The sequence below is a fragment of the Oncorhynchus kisutch genome, linkage group LG23 (assembly GCF_002021735.2).
Source record: "Oncorhynchus kisutch isolate 150728-3 linkage group LG23, Okis_V2, whole genome shotgun sequence".
NCBI classification, from domain to species: domain Eukaryota; kingdom Metazoa; phylum Chordata; class Actinopteri; order Salmoniformes; family Salmonidae; genus Oncorhynchus; species Oncorhynchus kisutch.
Genome location: NC_034196.2, coordinates 13105316 through 13126204, shown reverse-complemented (window position 1 = coordinate 13126204; position 20889 = coordinate 13105316). Strand labels below are relative to the sequence as shown.

The following is a 20889-nucleotide window of genomic DNA, read 5'->3' as shown; positions in this document are numbered from 1 at the left end:
TGGTTTGTCTGCATAAATCAATTTCACCAAGCAAATAACAGTTTTGCTCATGTTGTTAGATGCAAATAAGGGATTTGGCAGATCCACATATCAGATTGAAAAGATTAAATTAATGTGCTCAGACCATGACAGTTCATGGATCACTTTGACCAAGTAAATAGAAGTGTTGCAAGTATTGGGCCCTGGAAAACATGCATGTCTTCATTCTTGATTTTCTTTTGCAGCTTCTTCTTCTTCAATGCATAATTGCTGTCCCCAGTCCACCTGGCCATGCTGCTGCTCCAGTTTCAACTTCCACCTGACTGTGCTGCTGCTCCACTTTCAACTGTTCTGCCTTATTATTATTCGACCATGCTGGTCATTTATGAACATTTGAACATCTTGGCCATGTTCTGTTATAATCTCCACCCGGCACAGCCAGAAGAGGACTGGCCACCCCACATAGCCTGGTTCCTCTCTAGGTTTCTTCCTAGGTATTGGCCTTTTCTAGGGAGTTTTTCCTAGCCACCGTGCTTCTACACCTGCATTGCTTGCTGTTTGGGGTTTTAGGCTGGGTTTCTGTACAGCACTTTGAGATATCAGCTGATGTACGAAGGGCTATATAAATAAATTTGATTTGATTTGATTTAATGCTACTGTAGCATTATTTAACAGCTGGCTTCAGTCCTTTATTACTGCAATATACTTTAGGTCTTGATGATATGTATTTTATTATTCAAGGAATTATGCAATTGTACACATCATGTGATAATGATTATGTGTGGGTGGGGATATTTATTCTCTCTCCATAGGTGTTTATTATCATTGGATGTTCTGGGACAAACTTTATTTATTCTATATGATTTGAGGCCCCAACAAACCCTCCCACCTGGTCTAGACTGTTGACCGTTGCCCCGAGGAACAGTTTGGGCCTCCGGGGTGGATTGTGTAATTATAGCAACGCACATTTAGCACCCACCTGCTTTATGTGGGGTGCCCTGGGAAATAACTGTACAGCGAAAAAACACATCAGCAAAACTCCACAGAATGACATTGTGTACCTTCCTGGCATTATTCATGGTGTTTCCTAGAAAGCACACCAAACATCCTTGACTGACCTTGGTGGCTTAGTTTCTTGATGATGGAAGTAGGCCAAGTCATGTTACCTTGCTTAATCAATAAGGGAAATAGGTTTAGATCACAAGGGTTCACAATAGATGACATTTAAATACAATTGGAATTTTTTATAAAGTCAGAGCTGCTGAAAGTATTTGGTGACAAATTGCACCAGATTATTATTATTATGTTTTACCTCAACTGGTTAAAACTATTAAACCAATTGTTACCTCAACTGATTAAAACGATTAAAACAACTATTGATCAGCTTTCAACACTGACTGTAACAGGGCTCTCCATGAGAGAGAGAGAGGGATATTCTCATTCGTATTTTTGAAACTACATTGTTGGTTAGGGGCTTGTAAGTAAGCATTTCACGCTAAAGTCTACCTACAACTGTTGTATTCGGCGCATGTGACTAATACAATTTGATTTGAGAGAGAGACCAGTAACAGGAATGCTTTTATCTCTCTGTACAGACGCAGAGAGCATCCGCGCGATATCGGACATACCTTGGCCCTTTTATCTATAGCTTCTAAACAGTCTTCATCAAGCGACCATGAGAAACTGCGAGTAAGGATTACATTCATGTCTCATCAGTAACTCCTTGGTATTTTTTAAATCGTCAAGAAGGGTGACTGAGTGAAACCAGAAGGGATAATACCTACTCTCGCTTCTTTTGTCATCAATTTTAGCCTACTACTGACAAGTGGAAAACAAGCCCACGTTCGCTCAATTGAGGGAGAGATTCTGTCGTTCTAACGATGTGGCAGTTGGTTGGGGGTGTAAGTGTAAGCAGTTGGTTGGAGGGGGGGACCACTTTGGAGATGATAACCTGTGCAATGGAATGGCAATGAGATTCAATTTGGGTTGATTATATACAGTCTTCTTGCCTACTATAATCTATGCGGCGAAGCTGGTGCTGATGACAGGACTGAGGTGGCTATGATGACGATGCGTGCCTTATACACATAAACAAAGATCGGTCACCAAACTTGGATTGGGCATGTTTTTCTATCACGGGTAGGTGTTGTCGGTTTCCCTTCGGTTTCATGGCTGGCGCACGGCAGATAAAAACTTTGTTGACTTTAAACATCTGCATGTTTGTGGGTATTATACTGTTCTCGGTTTACTGCAGAATTCAGGATCGCTCAGAGGAACTCCTGAAGAACGGCAGGACCACTATGCAAAGATCTAACCGCAGAAATGGGAAAGTTAATAACTTTGTGGAGAAGCAAGCTATTCTTCAGAGGCTTGAGCATCTTGAGGACATGGTCTACCATCAATTGAACGGTAAATGATTGATCCATGTGATCATGAACACCAAGTCAGCTTGGTGCAACTTTATTTCACTCCACATCAGTGCTTTATGAATTACTTTTATAGTAAATCATGCATTTTACAGTGTTTCTTTGATTTGCCACATCTCAGCTGTTGTACAACCCATGGGTATTGTCATTCTCTTAAATCGAATAACCGATCAACCTGGCCCACATCCACCTCATCCATTATAGATCCACTCCTAGCATCGCTTTCAGCCTAAATGTCTAATCTGCTTTTACATAATTCTAAAATAACCCAGACAAAGGGCTCTGTTTTTCTCCAAAAGAACAGCATTATAAAAGTCTAATTCAGGGTTCCCCAACTGGCGGCCCTCAGGCCGAACTTGGCCCTTGGGTGATTTTATTTGTCAAATTTTTTATTGTTTGACATAAACGACTGTAAAAACACCAGCAAATCAGCTCCAAGTGATTTTCATTTTGGAAATATGTTCCCAAGTATTCCCACTAGGGTTGCACATTTTGGGGAATATTCAGAGGTGGAAACTTTCCGTGGGATTTAACGGGAATATATGGGAATTAACGGGAATATATGGGAATTAACGGAAATATATGCAAATTAATACCATTTAACAGTAGATGTTTTTTTGCATTGGATAAATTGACCATATCATATGGAGACAGAAACATAAACCCTTTGCCTTATCATAAGTAGTTAAAATAATTTAATCCTTCCAATAGAAATTTTTAAAAACAATTTAGTTATGAATTGAACTTTAATTAAATAAGTTGACTTCACATGGGATGATTTCACTGAACAACAAAAGAAAGGGAATATTGAATGATCCCCAATGATCCATCACATCTCCCAAAAACGTTTTTAACATGCATCTGTAAAATGATAGTCTAGAAACGAAAGCTTTGGATGTCTTCCTCTGAGGCCTCAATATCTTCTTCCTGGACCTTCTCAATGTCCACCTCTTGAACATCCGACTCCAAGGCCTCATCTTCACTGTCACTTTCCAACCTGGTTGAGGATGGCTCGTTGTCAGGCTCAAAAAGCCTCAAATTTGGCCAGATGGCCACCAATCTTTCCACCCTTGTATTGGTCAGCCTGTTGTGTGCTTTGGTGTGTGTGTTCCCAAACAAGGACCAGTTGCACTCTGAGACGGCTGATGTTGGTGGGATTTGGAGGATGATGGAGGCAACAGGGGAAACAGCCTTAGGTCCACAAAGTCCCTTCCACCAGGTGGCTGATGAGATATGTTGGCACGACTGCTATATTGCATCTCCATCACAAAGCCCTTGCTTGGAAGTGTACTTCGCCAGTCTGCCAAGAACCGTGGCCTCATCCAGGCCAAGGTTTCGAGACACGGATGTGATGACACCATAGGCCTTGTTGATCTCTACACCAGACAGGATGCTCTTGCCAGCATACTTGGGATCCAACATGTACGCTGCAGTGTCTATGGGCTTCAGGCAGAAGACTTCACGCTTTTTGATGTACTTCAGAACTGCAGTTTCTCTGCTTGGAGAAACCGTGATGTGGGCAGGGCAGTACAGATTTCTTCTCTTACATCTGCAAACAGAGTCTGAACATCAGACAGGATGGCATTGTCTCCCTCAATCCGTGCAATGGCTACTACTATAGGTTTCAGGAGTTTCAGGCTGCTTACCACTCTCTCCCAAAATACATCATCCAGGAGGATCCTCTTGATGGGGCTGTCCATATCAGCAGACTGTGATATGGCCATTTTTTGGAGAGACTCCTTCACCTCCAGGAGACTGTCAAACATGATGACAACACCACCCGAGACTCGTGTTGCTGGGCAGCTTCACTGTGGTGCTCTTATTCTTCTCACTTTGCTTGGTGAGGTAGATTGCTGCTATAACTTGATGACCCTTCACATACCTAATCATTTCCTTGGCTCTCTTGTAGAATGTATCCATTGTTTTCAGTGCCATTATGTCCTTGAGGAGCAGATTCAATGCATGAGCAGCCCAGCCAATGGGTGTGATGTGAGGGTAGGACTCCTCCACTTTAGACCAAGCAGCCTTCATGTTCGCAGCATTGTCTGTCACCAGTGCAAATACCTTCTGTGGTCCAAGGTCATTGATGACTGCCTTCAGCTCATCTGCAATGTAGAGACCGATGTGTCTGTTGTCCCTTGTGTCTGTTGTAGAATACTGGTTGAGGGTTGGAGATGATGTAGTTAATTATTCCTTGCCCACAAACATTTGACCACCCATCAGAGATGATTGCAATACAGTCTGCTTTCTCTATGATTTACTTGGCCTTCACTTGAACTCTGTTGCACTCTGCATCCAGCAAATGAGTAGATAAAGCATGTCTGGTTGGAGGGGTGTGTGCTGGGGGAAGAACAGTCAGAAATCTCTTCCAATACACAAAAGCACACACAATTGCCTGTGAGCATCAGAGGTGAACCAGTTGCATACACAGCTCGAGCAAGACATTCATCAGCATTTCTGTCTATGTTACTCCATTGAGTCAAAAACCTTCTGATTCCAGGAGGACTATGAGCTATTTCTATCGATAAGGTGTTTGATTCATAATTTTCACCTCAAATAGAAGTAGCGGGACTTTTGGCAGAGATTGCTTGTTGTGAGCACTGAAGGAACTTTATGCACTTGGCCAGATCATTCTGTATCTTTGTTGCATTCTTCACATATGATCTGGCACAGTATTTGCAAATGTACAGAGCTTTTCCTTCTACATTAGCTGCAGTGAAATGTCTACATCAGAAAAAGATGAGTAAAAAAAATCCAAGTACAATTCCATGTACAGATAAAATAAGAGTTAAGCAGTTAGATTAAACAACTCATTTGTAAGATAAATGTTTTAAAATGAAACATGTATGGAAACAGGGTGATTTAACACAGTTAGCAGGCTCAGTTAGCAGGCCCAGTTAGCAGGCTCAGTTAGCAGGGCCAGTTAGCAGGTTCAGTTAGCAGGCTCAAGCAAGCTAAAACACACATGGTAGCAAAACCTAATTAGTAGAAATTGTTAACAAGTTAGAAATAATTTAAAAACACACTTTGCTGTAGGCTACTATTTTACTAGTTAACAAAAAAATCATGTATGTCATATCAAATATATTCACCCCACCCAGTATTGTAATCAAAACTTACCAGAAAGCATGTAGTCCTTGGCTCAGACAGTGTAGTAGTGTGGGATCAATAACATCTCATTAGTGTGCAAGATCTTGAGAATCAGCTGTACATGTGACGGAAGTATGTACTGTGCATGCAGAGGGTCGCTATTCAATTGAGTTGGGGATAGTTTTACCAAAATATGCCACAAGACCTAGAATTGCCTTATGTGTATTCCACAAAAAGGTTCACTGTTATATGCTAACTTTTTTTGATGAATTTAAGCAAAATTCCCGGGCTTAACTTCCCTTGGAAAATGTCCAGGAAAATGATGGAAATTTACCGTAACGTTTCCGACCCATTGCAACCCTAATTCCCACACATAATACAGAGAGAGATATGTGATCGTAAGCAAGGTCTGAAATGATTCTGTTTTAGTCAAGTATGACATCTGTTTGGGCTTCTTGCGGTCAATGTGCAGTCTATAAATGATTTGTAATTATTTTCTGGCCCGACGTTTGTTTGTTACTAGATCAAATAAAATAAAATATTATTTGTCACATGATTCGAATACAACATGTGTAGTTGACCTTACGGTGAAAGACTTATTTGCCAGCCCTTAACCAACAATGCAAATTTGCTAAATAAACTAAAGGATAAAATAGTAACACAATAAAATAACAATAATGGGGCTATATACAACGGGTACCGGTACCAAGTCAATGTGCAGGGGTATGGGTTAGTCAAAGTAATTTAGGTAATATGTGCATGTAGGTAGGGATAAAGTGATAATGAATAGATAATAAACAGAGAATAGCAGCAGAGTATGTGAAGAGTGTGAAGGAATGTGAACGTATGTGTGTGTGTGACATCAATACGCATGTGTGTGTGTGTGTTTTGTGCGCTGGAGTGTCAGTGTAGTATTTGTGAGTGTGTGCATAGAGCCAGTGCAAGGGAGTCAGTGCAGAAAAAAAGACAAATAAAATAAGGGGGTCAATTCAAATAGTCAGGTTAGTCATTTGATTAACTGTTCAGCAGTCTCATGACTTGGGGGTTAAAGCTGTTAAAGTGTAGTATTTGTGAGTGTGTGCATAGAGCCAGTGCAAGGGAGTCAGTGCAGAAAAAAAGACAAATAAAATAAGGGGGTCAATTCAAATAGTCAGGTTAGTCATTTGATTAACTGTTCATCAGTCTCATGGCTTGGGGGTTAAAGCTGTTAAGGAGCCTTTGGTCCCAGACTTGGCGGTTCCGTACCGCTTGCCTTGCGGTACCAGAGAGAACAGTCTATGACTTGGGTGGCTGGAGTCTTTGAACATTTTTAAGGCCTCCCTCTGACACCGCCTTGTTGTCCCGGCTCCACACTGCCAGGCCTCTGACCTCCTCCCTATACGCTGTCTCATCGTTGTCGGCGATCAGGCCTACCACCGTCGTGTCATTGGCACACATCATGATGGTGTTGGAGTCGTGTGTGGCCACACTGTCATGGGTGAACAGGGAGTACAGGAGGGGACTAAGCATGCACCCCTGAAGGGCCCCAATGTTGAGGGTCAGCGTGGTGGATATGTTGTTGCCTACCCTCATCACCTGGGGGCAGCCCATCAGGAAGTCCAGGATCTAGTTGCAGATGGAGGTGTTCAGTCCCAGGGTCCTTAGCTTAGTGATGAGCTTGGAGGGCACTATGGTGTCGAACGCTAAGCTGTAGTCAATGAACATCATTCTCACGTAGAGGTGACCAACACTCTTACTGGAGAGACACTAATAAGGTGTTGAATCAGATTTGTTTTAGAGGACTGTCTGGAACAAAATCCTGCACATCCAGTAGCTCTCCATGAGAAGGGTTAAAGAGAAGGGTCCATGGCCCATCTTTTTAGCACCTAAAATAGTTAACAACATTCTCTTTTTGAGGAGCTTAATTGGACTCCACCACAAAGCAGTTTAGGAGGATGGATGCTGTCAGCCTTAATTGATGGGTCTCAACCTTGCTGCAAACAAGTGTAGAGGACAAACTAGTTATCCTGAAATATCACCTCCTTTTTTTTGCTGCACAAAACAAGTAGTCCCAAGAAGAAATCTCTATACCCCATGATCCTGAGGTTATATATCAGGAGGTCAGTGATATAATAAAAGCCAGTTGGGGGCATTTCTGCAGCAGGTTTGACGGTTATATCACATTTACTAATTCCTCTTCCTTATCCAATGTGGTGTTGTCTGATGCATTTGCTTTATAAAATCCCCCCCCCCCCCCATTCCCAATGTTTGGACTATGACACTCATAATTCAGTGTTTAAATGCATAATCAGTTCAGAAGTTGGATTAGCAAGATGCCAGGTCCTGCTGTAATACTGACAGTATAAGACATTCTTCTCACATTACAAGTCAATCATCCTGTCCCCCTGTCTATTACTTCCCACCAGTAAAGTCTAGGTGAATAATAATAGCCTTTAGTTTCCTTTATCCCTGGCTCTCCTGTCTGTCAGTCAGACTGAGAGTTTATTAAGATGACCTATTATAACTTCACAGACAAGGTGCTGCAGACGGTAGACGTGTCAATTATTTATCTTGTCTAAACTTCAATTGCCAACTCTCTAATGAATCTAGATGGTCACTTTTGTTTACGTTCTCGAGGGAAAAGAGACAGCTCAAATGACTGACACATTGAGATGAAAAGTGTAACAGCTTGCTTGCTTTTGTGATCCAGAGGCACCTCAGACAGTTTGCAAAATGAGTCTGACATTTTCCTCTGACTTTCCACAGGTCTGGGAAAGACGGTTGGGGTACTGGAGGGACGAGTGGGACAGGGGCAGGCCAGGACCCCTGCAACTCTGAGAAACCCTGTCCGCGACCCAGATGGGGGAAAGTACGAAGAGTACGGCTACAACGCACAGCTGAGCAATCAAATCCCACTGGATAGATCCATTCCTGACTACAGGCCGAAAAAGTAGGTCCTAAACCCTGCCCTCACAGCTTGAAAACCAGAAGGTAACATAATAAAGCATTATGAGTTTAGGGTACTGATGTGACAGCTTCTCACTAAGTTGTGTTGACAGGTGCAAGCTGATGACTTACCCAGATGACCTCCCTCAGATGACGGTGGTGTTCATCTTTGTAAACGAGGCTTTGTCAGTGATCCTACGGTCAGTCCACAGCCTGGTCAATCACACACCTGCACACATCCTCAAGGAGATCATCCTGGTGGATGACAACAGTGACAGTGGTAAGACAAGGGCTTTTACAGTGTGTGTGTGTGTGTGAGAGAGAGAGAGACTTGAAATGATGGTTTTCTAGTTTGAGCTCCAACACTTGATTATTCTTGTTGTTGTAGTGGAGCTAAAGCTGAATCTGGATCAGTATGTGAATAAGCAGTACCCAGGCCTAGTGAAGATGGTGAGAAATAGCAGACGGGAGGGACTTATACGGGCCAGAATCCTTGGCTGGAAAGCTGCCACTGCACCAGTTGTTGGCTTCTTTGACGCACATGTTGAGTTCAACACAGCATGGTGAGGAACAGCTTCTTATTTCCCCTCAGATTGACACTTGAAAAGGACTTTAAAATAGTCTCATGCATTATCATCAATCAGATGCAGATTCCTCCCAACACTGAGGTGCCATTTGTCATCCAATATCTAGCTATATACTGTACTATTTTAAACCTGGAATGCATTACACCGAGATCTGCTGACAGTGTTTGTGCATCTGACAAGAAGAGCATTTTTATTTGCAAATCAGAGGTATTCCTTTCTCTCAGTAATGGAAAGACAAGGAGGTACCGTAGTCACCACAATCCATCTTCATCACACCACTTTAAGAGGAATTCATTCAGGCAAGGTGACACTCTCTCAGAAGTGAACCCTATTTGTTCTAAAAATGATATTGCAGCGGTGAAAGGTCGACTCCTTAACTGCACTCATATTGCAAAAGCTATATCCACAATGGAAATGATATCTGATTGCATCAGTCAAGTTTTACACGGAAAAACTATTGAACACACCACACAGCCCATGGGTCGTTCCATGTCATTTCAGTAAGCCATGACACCCACCATCTGAAATGGTTTCTGTAGTTAGAAACAGATAAGATTAGCATTCCTGCAACATTCTTTTGTTGAAATATAATCTGATCTCTGAGAAATTAAGCTAATTGATTGCACACAAATTGTCCATTTTAATTTATAGGATTCATATAATATTAACTAAGTATAGTACTTAACATCCAATTTGGTCCAAACCTTTTTCAAACAATGAGTAAGACATGAAGAATCCAAAGACATGAACAAAAGCCCCCTGCACACCCCCCATGCCAATCCCAATCCAAAAACAAGTATAAAATGGACAATTTGGATGCAATCAATTAGCTTAATTTCTCAGAGATCAAATTATATTTCAACAAAATAATGCTCCAGAAATGCTAATCTTTCTAAAAACAGAAACAATATCAGAGCATTTTGAGACGGTGGGTCTCGAAATCCTCTTTCTTGTGCTTTTTGAGGTGGAACGACCCACATGTGAGGCCATCAGTGTTTCACTACAGTTGTAACACATAGAACTGCTAGCTACAGTACATAAATTACTATTTATTTGGTTTTGTTCTCTGGAACGGATGTGAAATGGAAAATAAGCTGTCAAGTGTAAGGGAAGATGAGAACTGTACAGTACCTTCCTCTGCTAGCAGTGAGGATTCAGGATGTTTTGATGAAGATGCTTAAACGCTTGAACAGACTGTGGTGGCCCCATTTTCCCCCTGGGAACAGATGAGATGACAGAAACATGATTTACTGTCATGCTTTTCCTATCATGCCAGCATGAACAGCATGAAGTTACCAGTAAACATCTCAAGCACCTTTAGAATATTTATAGAGATCAAATAAACGCACTAAAATGCGTTTCCCTTCCTCTTTTGACAGGGCAGAGCCAATCCTAACCAGAATCAGGGAGGATCGAACACGTATTATTCTACCGTCGATCGACAACATCAAGTACAACACGTTTGAGGTGCAGCGGTATGACAACGCAGCCCATGGCTACAACTGGGGCCTTTGGTGTATGTACATCACCCCCCCCCAGGCCTGGCAGGACAGAGGAGATGAGACGGCCCCCATCAGGTATGGGAAAAGTACAGTATGTTTCTAGGACATTATTGGGGCAGTTGTCTGATGCAATATTCTGCAATACATTGCCTATCGATAATCTACACCGCTTCTATTCACATTTTCTTGCATTACAAAATTGGATTGAAATAGATTTAATTGTAATTTTTGTCATTGATCGACAAAATATTCCATAATGTCAAAGTGAAAAGAAAATTCTACACATTCTTTGAAATTAATACAAATTAAATAAGTATTCGCCCCCCCCCCCTTTTTTTAGGCAAGCCTAAATGAATTCAGAAGTAAAATGTGGCTCAACAAATCACATAATAAGTTATATGGACTCACTCTGTGTGAAATAATAGGGGCTGATGTGATTTTTGAATGTCTACCCCTTCCTCTGTCCCCCATACATCAACAACTGTAAGGTCCGTCCCTCAGTCAAGTATTGAATTTCAAGCACAGATTCAACTACAAAGACCAACAAGCTTTTCGAAAGCTACATAAAGAAGGGCAATGATTAGTCGATGGGTAACAATAACAAATCAGACACTGAATATCTATTTAAGCATGGCCAAGTTAATAATTATGCTCTGGATGATGTATTAAAGCACCCAGACACAAAGATGTAGTCATCCTTCTGAATTGAGCTCTATCACAGGAAGGTATACTTAGGGATTAAGGCTGGGAATAGCCAGGGACCTCACAATAATACTACGAAACTTATGTGCTGATATGATGTGTTGAGATTCTCACGGTTCTATATGTATTGCGATTTCATACTGTGATTTTATTGTGATTCGATGTTTCAAACATACTGCCATATGCCTGGTGTAAAGGTATAGCACAAGAGCCATGAGAAAATGACTGAAATAAAAGTGCTGAAAACAAATTGGCTCCCCATTTAAAAAGAAGATGATCAAGCTATGAAGGACAAATACTGGAGTTTTGGTGCAGGTACAGCCAACTAGCGCAAAATTATATTGCGATATTGTCAAAATTATATGATATGATATACAATGTCGGCTGGAGTGGTGTAAAGCTCGCCGCCATTGTACTAGTTCCAAGATGGCGTAGCAGTCGGACGTGTGTTTTGTCTTGTCCCGTGTAAATATCGTTTTATATATCGTTTATATTCGTATACATTTTAATCTCACTTTCCATCTACGGACTGAATATACTCTCCTGCAACCCGCCTCACCCAGTGTGGTACGGATTTGCTATTTTTATACTTTAGAAGCGGAACCCCCATCAGAAGCTAGCCAGCTAACTAGCTAGTAGTCAGTTAGCCACTGCTAGCGTTCTTCACCGTTAACTCAGACACCAGCCAGCCTCAGCTCGGTCAATACCTGCCAGTCTGCACAGTGCGATATCAACCCAGAGCATATTGGACTGCTTTTTCTCTACCAGGATTCCTACCGCAAGCTCTGAACCTTTACACCAGATCATCACAGCTAGCTAGCTTCAATCCGAGTGGCTACCCCTGGCAAACATCTCTGTCCTGAAGCAAGCACCAGTTAGCCTTGAGCTAGGCCCATTACGCGGCTTGCCGAAGAGGTCCACCAGCTAATTCTTGGGCTACAAGACCTCTTTTGCCAATTGGACTGGACCCTTTACTGCCGACACAGAGCCCCGCCAATCCATCATGACTGGTCTGCTGACGTAATAGTCCGAGGTGGTTTCAACAGGCCCTTCCGTTCCGACATCGCCAAAGGCCCATCTGCTAGCCCCGGCCCGCTACCTGTCTGAATCGCAGTGTCTCCAGCTCGCCTAGCATAGTAGCGACCACTGAATCGGCTCCCTGATTCACCTAATGTTACTCATTGGACGGTATGATCAGTTGGCTACACATGCCTCTCCCTAATGTCAATATGCCTTTGTCTATTGCTGTTTTGATTAGTGATTATCGTCTTATTTCACTGTAGAGCCCCCAGCCCTGCCCAATATGCCTTAGATAGCCCTTTTTTCCCACCCCTCACACATGCGGTGACCTCACCTGGCTTAACTGGTGCCTCTAGGGACAAAACCTCTCTCATCATCCCTCAATGCCTAGGTTTACCTCCACTGTACTCACATCCTACCATACCCTTGTCTGTACATTATGCCTTGAATCTATTCTTCCACACCCAGAAATATGCTCCTTTCTGAACGCACTAGACGACAAGTTCTTATAGCCTTTAGCCGTACCCTTATCCTACTCCTCCTCTGTTCCTTTGGCGATGTAGAGGTTAACCCAGGCCATGCAGCCCCCAGCACCACTCCTATTCCCCGGGCCCTCTCATTTGTTGACTTATGTAACCGTAAAAGCCTTGGTTTAATGCATGTTAACATCAGAAGCCTCCTAACTAAGTTTGTTTTATTCACTGCTTTAGCACACTCCGCCAACCCTGATGTCCTAGCCATGTCTGAATCCTGGCTTAGGAAGGCCACCAAAACTCCTGAAATTTCAATCCCCAACTACAACATCCGATCACTCTACCTGTACACAGCCAATCTGTAAATAGCACACCCAACTACCTCATCCCCATATTGTTATTTATCTTCTTGTTCTTTTGCACCCCTGTATCTCTACTTGCACATCATCATCTGCACATCTATCACTACAGTGTTAATGCTAAATTGTAATTATTTTATTAAATATTATATATTTTATTTATTGCCTTACCTCCCTAATCTTCTACATTTGCACACACTGTACATAGATTTTTCTATTGTGTTATTGACTGTACGTTTGTTTATGTGTACCTCTGTGTTGTTTTTGGATGGCAGGCAGCTTAGCCCCAGTGATGCACTGGGCCGTACGCACTACCTTCTGCAGTGCCTTGCGTTCAGAGACCGAGCAATTGCTGTACCAGGCAGTGATGCAACCATGCTCTCGATGTTGCAGCTGTAGAACCTTTTGAGGATCTCAGGACCCATGCCAAATCTTTTTAGTTTCCTGTGGGGGAATAGGCTTGGTCGTGCCCTCTTCACGACTCTCTTGGTGTGTTTGGACCATTCTAGTTTGTTGTTGATGTGGACACCAAGGAACTTGAAGCTCAAGTCAACCAGCATGATTTTTCCCGTACTCCTTTGGCTATTCTCTTTTTGATAGTCTGCCCGGGTTTTGAGCCCTGCCTGTCTCTGGACTACTTTCCTGCCTGCCTGATCATCCTGCCTGCCCTGACCTTGACTCTGCCTTCCATTTGGTACCTTTTGGACTCTGAACTGGTTTTGACCCTTTTGCCTGTCCACGACCATTCTCTTGACTTAACCTATTGGATTAATAAATACTGTAAGACTCCAACCATCTGGCTCCTGTGTCTGCATCTGGGTCTCGCCTTGTGTCATGATAGTTTCAGCATTACAATGCCCCGTGCACAAAATTAGGTCCATACAGAACTGGTTTGTCGAGATCGGTGTGGAATAACTTGACTGGCCTGCACAGAGCCCTGACCTCAACCCTATCAACCTCCTTTGGGATGAATTGGAACGCCACCTAAGAGCCAGGCCTAATCACCCAACATCAGTGACTGACCCCAATAAGGCTTTTGTGGCTGAATGGAACCAAATGAATGGAACCAAATCTCTGCAGCAATGTTCCAACATCTAGTGGAAATCCTTCCCAGAAGAGTGGTGGCTGTTATAGCAGCAAAGGAGGGATTTTAGAAAGAGATGTTCGACGAGCAGGTGTCGACATACCACTTGGTCAGACACAATCCAGGTGTGCAAAGCCCTTATGAGACTTACCCAAGAAGACTCAGCTGTAATCACTACCAAAGGTGTTTCCAACATGTTAGTGTTTTATATAATAGTGTATATTAGTGTTTTATTTTTCATTACTCAAAAAAAAAAATGAATTTATCTTCAACTTTGACATTAGAGTATTTTGTGTTGATCATTGACAAAGAAATTACAATGAAATCCATTTGAATCCCACTTTGCAACAGAATAAACAGTGAAGAAATCCATGGGTGTGTAGGCTTTCTATAAACAGAAAACGTGGGCTTGAAAAACATGTTCTTAAAATATACAAGATGTTCCAACTCGCTTCTACAGGGTAGGCCGCTAGGCCTTAATCTGTTCTTTCTCCGTTCAGAACCCCTGCCATGATTGGCTGCTCCTTTGTGGTGAACAGAGAATACTTTGAAGAGATTGGCCTTCTAGACCCAGGCATGGAGGTGTATGGAGGAGAGAACATTGAATTGGGCATGAGGGTAAGTTTCTAAGTGGTACATGCTTAAACTAAGAACTAATCAATACAGTATGTTCTGTGGTCCATTATGTGTTAGCCATTACAATGTGTGTAACGGTCGTCGGTGCATGAAGGATCGGACCAAAGCGCAGCGTGGTAAGTGTTCATGATTTTTATTAACACTGAACAAAGTGAGAAAGGAAACCGAAACAGTCCTGTCAGGTGCAGAACACTAAACAGAAAACAACTACCCACAAAACACAGGTGGGAAAATGCTACCTAAGTATGGTTCCCAATCAGAGACAACGATAGACAGCTGTCCCTTATTGAGAACCGTACCTGGCCAAAACAAAGAAATACCAAAACATAGAAAAATGAACATAGAATGCCCACCCAAATCACACCCTGACCAAACAAAAATAGAGATATAAAAAGCTCTCTAAGGTCAGGGCGTGACAATGTGATTATAAAGCAAAGAAATCATTATGTTATTGTGACTGGAGAGTTCAAGTGTTTGTGTGCTGTAAGAGATGCATGAAGTTCAATTAAGCTCTGTCACAGTAAAAAGGATGTGGGTGGGATTTAATATGAATGTAAAGGCAGGAAATTGTTCTATATATTTTGGCCCTGATCCAAATAGATTTCAATATCTTTTAAAAAGGGATAGGCTGCCATTATCTGAAGTATGATTCAAAACAAGTTTAGTTTTACGTTTTAAGTCTCGTGCACAAGTACAGTGAAATGCCTTTCTTGCCAGCTCTAAACCCAACAATTCAGTAATCTATATCAATGTAGTACTAAACATAACAAAAGGCAGAACAAAAACACACAAGTAATACAAATAAGAAATAAGAAGAACACAACAAAGTAAGCACACTATATACAGGGTCAGTTTTACTATCAAACAGAATGGAATATTCAATCCGATCATTTAACTTAGGTCCTAAAAAAATGTGTGACTTGGCATCAATGGCATGTTATTAAAACTTATGGGTCTGTTCTGACTAAATTCTCTCCCTGCATGTTTTGTTTGGCTCTGCTGAGATCATTAAGGAATCATTAGGCTCTAAGCATACAGGGAGACCAGTTTGCATGAATATGGATGGAAGTTATCCTGCACCACACCACCTGGTATACTGCTGAATAACAAACCCATGCCTTTATAGTGCACCAAAAAATTGTAAGTTATTTCCCAAAAGCCTGGAGCCATTTGAATTCCCTTTCTTTCTAATACTATAACTGAGATACAGTGGGGCAAAAAAAGAAGAAGTATTTAGTCAGCCACCAATTGTGCAAGTTCTCCCACTTAAAAATATGAGAGAGGCCTGTAATTTTCATCATAGGTACACTTCAACTATGACAGACAAAATGAGAAAAAAATCCCGAAAATCACATAGTAGGATTTTTTTATGAATTTATTTGCAAATTATGGTGGAAAATAAGTATTTGGTCACCTACAAACAAGCAAGATTTCTGACTCTCACAGACCTGTAACTTCTTCTTTAAGAGGCTCCTCTGTCCTCCACTCGTTACCTGTATTAATGGCGCCTGTTTGAACTTGTTATCAGTATAAAAGACACCTGTCCACAACCTCAAACAGTCACACTCCATACTCCACTATGGCCAAGACCAAAGAGTGGTCAAAGGACACCAGAAACAAAATTGTAGACCTGCACCAGGCTGGGAAGACTGAATCTGCAATAGGTAAGCAGCTTGGTTTGGAGAAATCAACTGTGGGAGCAATTATTAGGAAATGGAAGACATATAAGACCACTGATAATCTCCCTCGATCTGGGGCTCCACGCAAGATCTCACCCCGTGGGGTCAAAATGATTACAAGAACGGTGAGCAAAAATCCCAGAGAAGCTGGGACCAAAGTAACAAAGCCTACCATCAGTAACACACTACGCCGCCAGGGACTCAAATCCTGCAGTGCCAGAAATTTCCCCCTGTTTAAGCCAGTACATGTCCAGGCCTGTCTGAAGTTTGCTAGAGAGCATTTGGATGATCCAGAAGAAGATTGGGAGAATGTCATATGGTCAGATGAAACCAAAATATAACTTTTTGGTAAAAACTCAACTTGTCGTGTTTGGAGGACAAAGAATGCTGAGTTGCATCCAAAGAACACCATACCTACTGTGAAGCATGGGGGTGGAAACATCATGCTTTGGGGCTGTTTTTCTGCAAAGGGACCAGGATGACTGATCCGTGTGAAGGAAAGAATGAATGGGGCCATGTATCGTGAGATTTTGAGTGAAAACCTCCTTCCATCAGCAAGGGCATTGAAGATGAAACGTGGCTGGGTCTTTCAGCCAATCACACCGCCCGGGCAACAAAGGAGTGGCTTCGTAAGAAGCATTTCAAGGTCCTGGAGTGGTCTAGCCAGTCTCCAGATCTCAACCCCATAGAAAATCTTTGGAGGGAGTTGACAGTCCATGTTGCCCAGCAACAGCCCCAAAACATCACTGCTCTAGAGGAGATCTGCATGGAGGAATGGGCCAAAATACCAGCAACAGTGTGTGAAAACCTTACAGAAAACGTTTGACCTCTGTCATTCCCAACAAAGGGTATATAACAAAGTATTGAGAAACTTTTGTTATTCACCAAATACTTCTTTTCCACCATAATTTTCAAATAAATTCATAAAAAATCCTACAATGTGATTTTCTGGATTTTTTTTCTTGTTTTGTCTGTCATAGTTGAAGTTTACCTATGATGAAAATTACAGGCCTCTCTCATCTTTTTAAGTGGGAGAACTTGCACAATTGGTGGCTGACTAAATACTTTTTTTGCCCCACTGTAGTTGACTGTAAAAAAGTCTGTAGTGACGTTGGTGCGGAAGTTGTGTCCCAGTGTGAGAACTGAATGTGTTCCAGAACTCTGCAGTCACCTACTAGCGTCCCACTGACACAGACTTATTTCACACTTCCGACATGATCGTTATGACGTGAGCAGCAGTGTGCAGGAAGCGACAGGGGACAGCAGGACAGAGACGGAAGGGGGGAGAGAGAGAGACAGGGGTGGGGACAGGAAGAGAAGAAGAGGCCAGGTTTGCACCTATTACGCTGAGAGGGGAATAAAGTACAAAACATTTGGTCCAGGTAATGGAGACAGTGGGAAAGGGAGACAGCACAACAACAGAAACCCAATGAGACAGCTGATTGTATCAAAAGAGATCTAAGCCAAATTATATTTTTGTTAACGCTACCACACCTCTCTGTGCTGTGCTCAATGCACGGGAGTATGAAGAGGTACTCAAAAAATAATAATCTGGCAACACCACCAGTACAGTATAATCATACACACAATGAAGTGGCCCTTTGCCTGAAAAATGTCCTAGTAACTGGGCAATTGCAAGGTGTTAACAGCTTTCCATATGCCTGTGGGCAATTGCCTCGGTGGCACCTCTCTCAACAAGATTTCTTTTTAGAGTACAATGTTACTATTACTATTGTGGTCAGGCTTCTTTCTGTCTTTCTCTTTCTTGAACTGTCTATGCTATGTCTCAGGTATGGCAGTGCGGGGGGAGTATGGAGGTGTTACCGTGTGCTCGGGTGGCACACATTGAACGCACCAAGAAACCCTACAACGACGACATTGATTACTATGCAAAGCGCAATGCCTTGAGGGCAGCCGAGGTGTGGATGGATGACTACAAATCGCACGTCTACATGGCCTGGAATATCCCCATCAACGTGAGTCTAGTGTAGTTCCCCAATATTCTACAGCTCAATTGCGTGTTAACTGGTCATTGATTTTGGTGCTGTGAATTGTTTTCTAACTCAACAGAACCCCGGAGTTGATTTTGGAGATGTTTCTGAGAGAATCGCCTTGAGGAAGAAATTGCAATGTCATAGTTTCCAGTGGTATTTGCAGAATGTGTATCCAGAGATGCGAGTGTACAATGACACCATCACCTATGGTGAGGTGCGAAACAGCAAGGCCAGTGGCTATTGCTTAGACCAAGGACCTAATGAGGACAACAGCGCGACTCTCTACCCGTGTCATGGCATGACATCACAGGTCAGGAAAAGTTCTTAAAACCTTATATGCTTGATTGCATAGAAATGTAATCCTCTTACACAAGCTCTTATGTTAGTTCAGGAAAACATGTATAACTATCCCATACACTCTGGCCCCTGCAGACGTCCACAATATATTATGCATCCCCACCCATTTGCGTTGAAGCCCTTCCATTGTTCATCTTTACAGTAGTTGTTTGTGCTTTCATTTAGCTTGCTTTAGCATGGTAATTCAGTGAATTCCAAATGAATTGGCTTGGCACAGGGCAATTTGACAAGGTTACTTCTACTCAGAACGGTGCAGCAGCACCTGTGATGGGCTCCAACATCCTCTCTGAGTGTTGTTCACCGGGAATAATTCAACCCTGGATTTTGTAATCGTCTGTGCCCTTACTTGTGACATTCACAGGTTTGAAGCTGCGTTTGGCGTGTGAAATGGAATAGAGATCAAGCTCACAATGTCAAATGACAATGAACTCTTCAGATAGGATCACTGGGTCTCATTTATAACAACATGTACTCACCTAAGGGATCTGTATGGTCCATTACGCTCATAAATAATTTGGCTTTCATCAGCATGGAACATACATAAATGCACGTATCCCTGTGGTATCTATCAAGTCTACATTGTCATTAGTATTTCAGTCAATTACACAGCAAATGTTTGTTTGACATCTCAGCAGTAACTAAGGACAGGCCTTGCATTGGATTTGATTGATCTTTCGTTTCAAGATGGCCTTTCCACTGGGTAGTTGTGGTTCAGCTGTTGAAAGAGCAGGCACTGGTTTGACAGCTCTTGTTCAGCTCAAGAGGCACTATGACCTTTTGTACTCAAGGTATCAAGAAAGATCTTTCTCATGAGACAGCTCAAGGATTACACAATAACATGTACCATTCCTATGTGTACAGATGTATTCAACACGTTTTGTATTGTCCAACGACTACTGTATGTAGGTGTCTGTAAAGATAGTATTTGTGTATAACCGTTCATATATTTTTTCAGAAGTTGACGTTTACTTGGCATTGACATGTTTTTTTTAGCTGGCCCGTTACACCTCAGAAGGGCTTTTGCAGCTTGGTCCTCTGGGTTCCACTACGTTCTTGCCCAACACCAAGTGTCTGGTGGACGAGGGACGAGGGAGGACGCCAAGTCTCAAAAAATTTGATGGAGCGTCACACTCATCACAAAGGCTTTGGGACTTCAGTCAGGTAAAACTTCAAAATGTCATGACTTGAGGGGGAAAAAGGACTCCTGCCAAACCTGTATTGCTTTTTAATACTGCAATTATAACCACAGATTGTTCCTCTTCCATCTGTAGAACGGCCCAATAATCAGCAGAGACACTGGTCGTTGTTTGGAGGTGGAGATGTCTAGAGAGGCCAGCTTCGGCCTACGGCTGGTGGTCCAGAGGTGCTCTGGTCAGAGGTGGACTATCAGGAACTGGATCAAATCACCACGACACTGAGGGCACAATATACAGGCCAGCTGATGTCTACAAAAAAGACATGGGACTCTTACCTTGTAGCACTTGGACTATCCTCTTTACAAATATTGTGTTCCTTTGGATTGAGGCTATAGACTCCATTGTCTGCTCCTGGAAAGGTCAAGGGATTTCAAAGCATCTCAACACCAACCATCCACAACTCAAGCATCTTAACAACAAGTCATCACAAAGTATGGAGGATACATATCCCTACGAAGAACCAGAGGATGTACCATACAGAGGTTGTCTATGACAATGATAGTTGCAGTCTGCGATACTTAAGGAGGTAATACAAGCGAATTGGCACATGTTGACGAACCAGTTCATTTTGAGTGTGTTTTGTTTCTGATTTCAGATTTCACGCCATAATCCCTGAACACAATTATGTTCCTTCAATCATATGTCTGTCATCTGGAGGGCTACATTATCTCACATTCATGGACAATAGAGGAAAAAGTGAAAAACACAAATTGTACACAACAACTTGAATCAAATGATAATATGACATTAAACATTATGACATATGTGTTCCTTCTTGACAAGTGATTTTGTATGAGAGCGGAATTTTTTTACTATTCTTAATCATGAAAAGCATTGTTTTCTCACCTCTACAGCTGGTTCCACATACATTTATGCAAAG

General features: G+C 42.2%; 1 protein-coding gene across 1 annotated transcript; it reads left to right on the top strand.

Annotated features, from left to right (window-relative positions):
* The first annotated feature begins 1692 nt into the window (after positions 1 to 1692).
* Positions 1693 to 20362, top strand: LOC109868091 (polypeptide N-acetylgalactosaminyltransferase 9-like). The gene is made up of 10 exons (XM_020457526.2): positions 1693 to 2388; positions 8241 to 8424; positions 8534 to 8700; positions 8809 to 8983; positions 10387 to 10584; positions 14648 to 14765; positions 18253 to 18438; positions 18533 to 18766; positions 19807 to 19974; positions 20085 to 20362. The coding sequence occupies exons 1-10, from the start codon at positions 2148 to 2150 to the stop codon at positions 20229 to 20231; spliced, it is 1818 nt and encodes a 605-aa protein (XP_020313115.1). The 5' UTR covers positions 1693 to 2147; the 3' UTR covers positions 20232 to 20362.
* Positions 20363 to 20889: the final 527 nt, after the last annotated feature.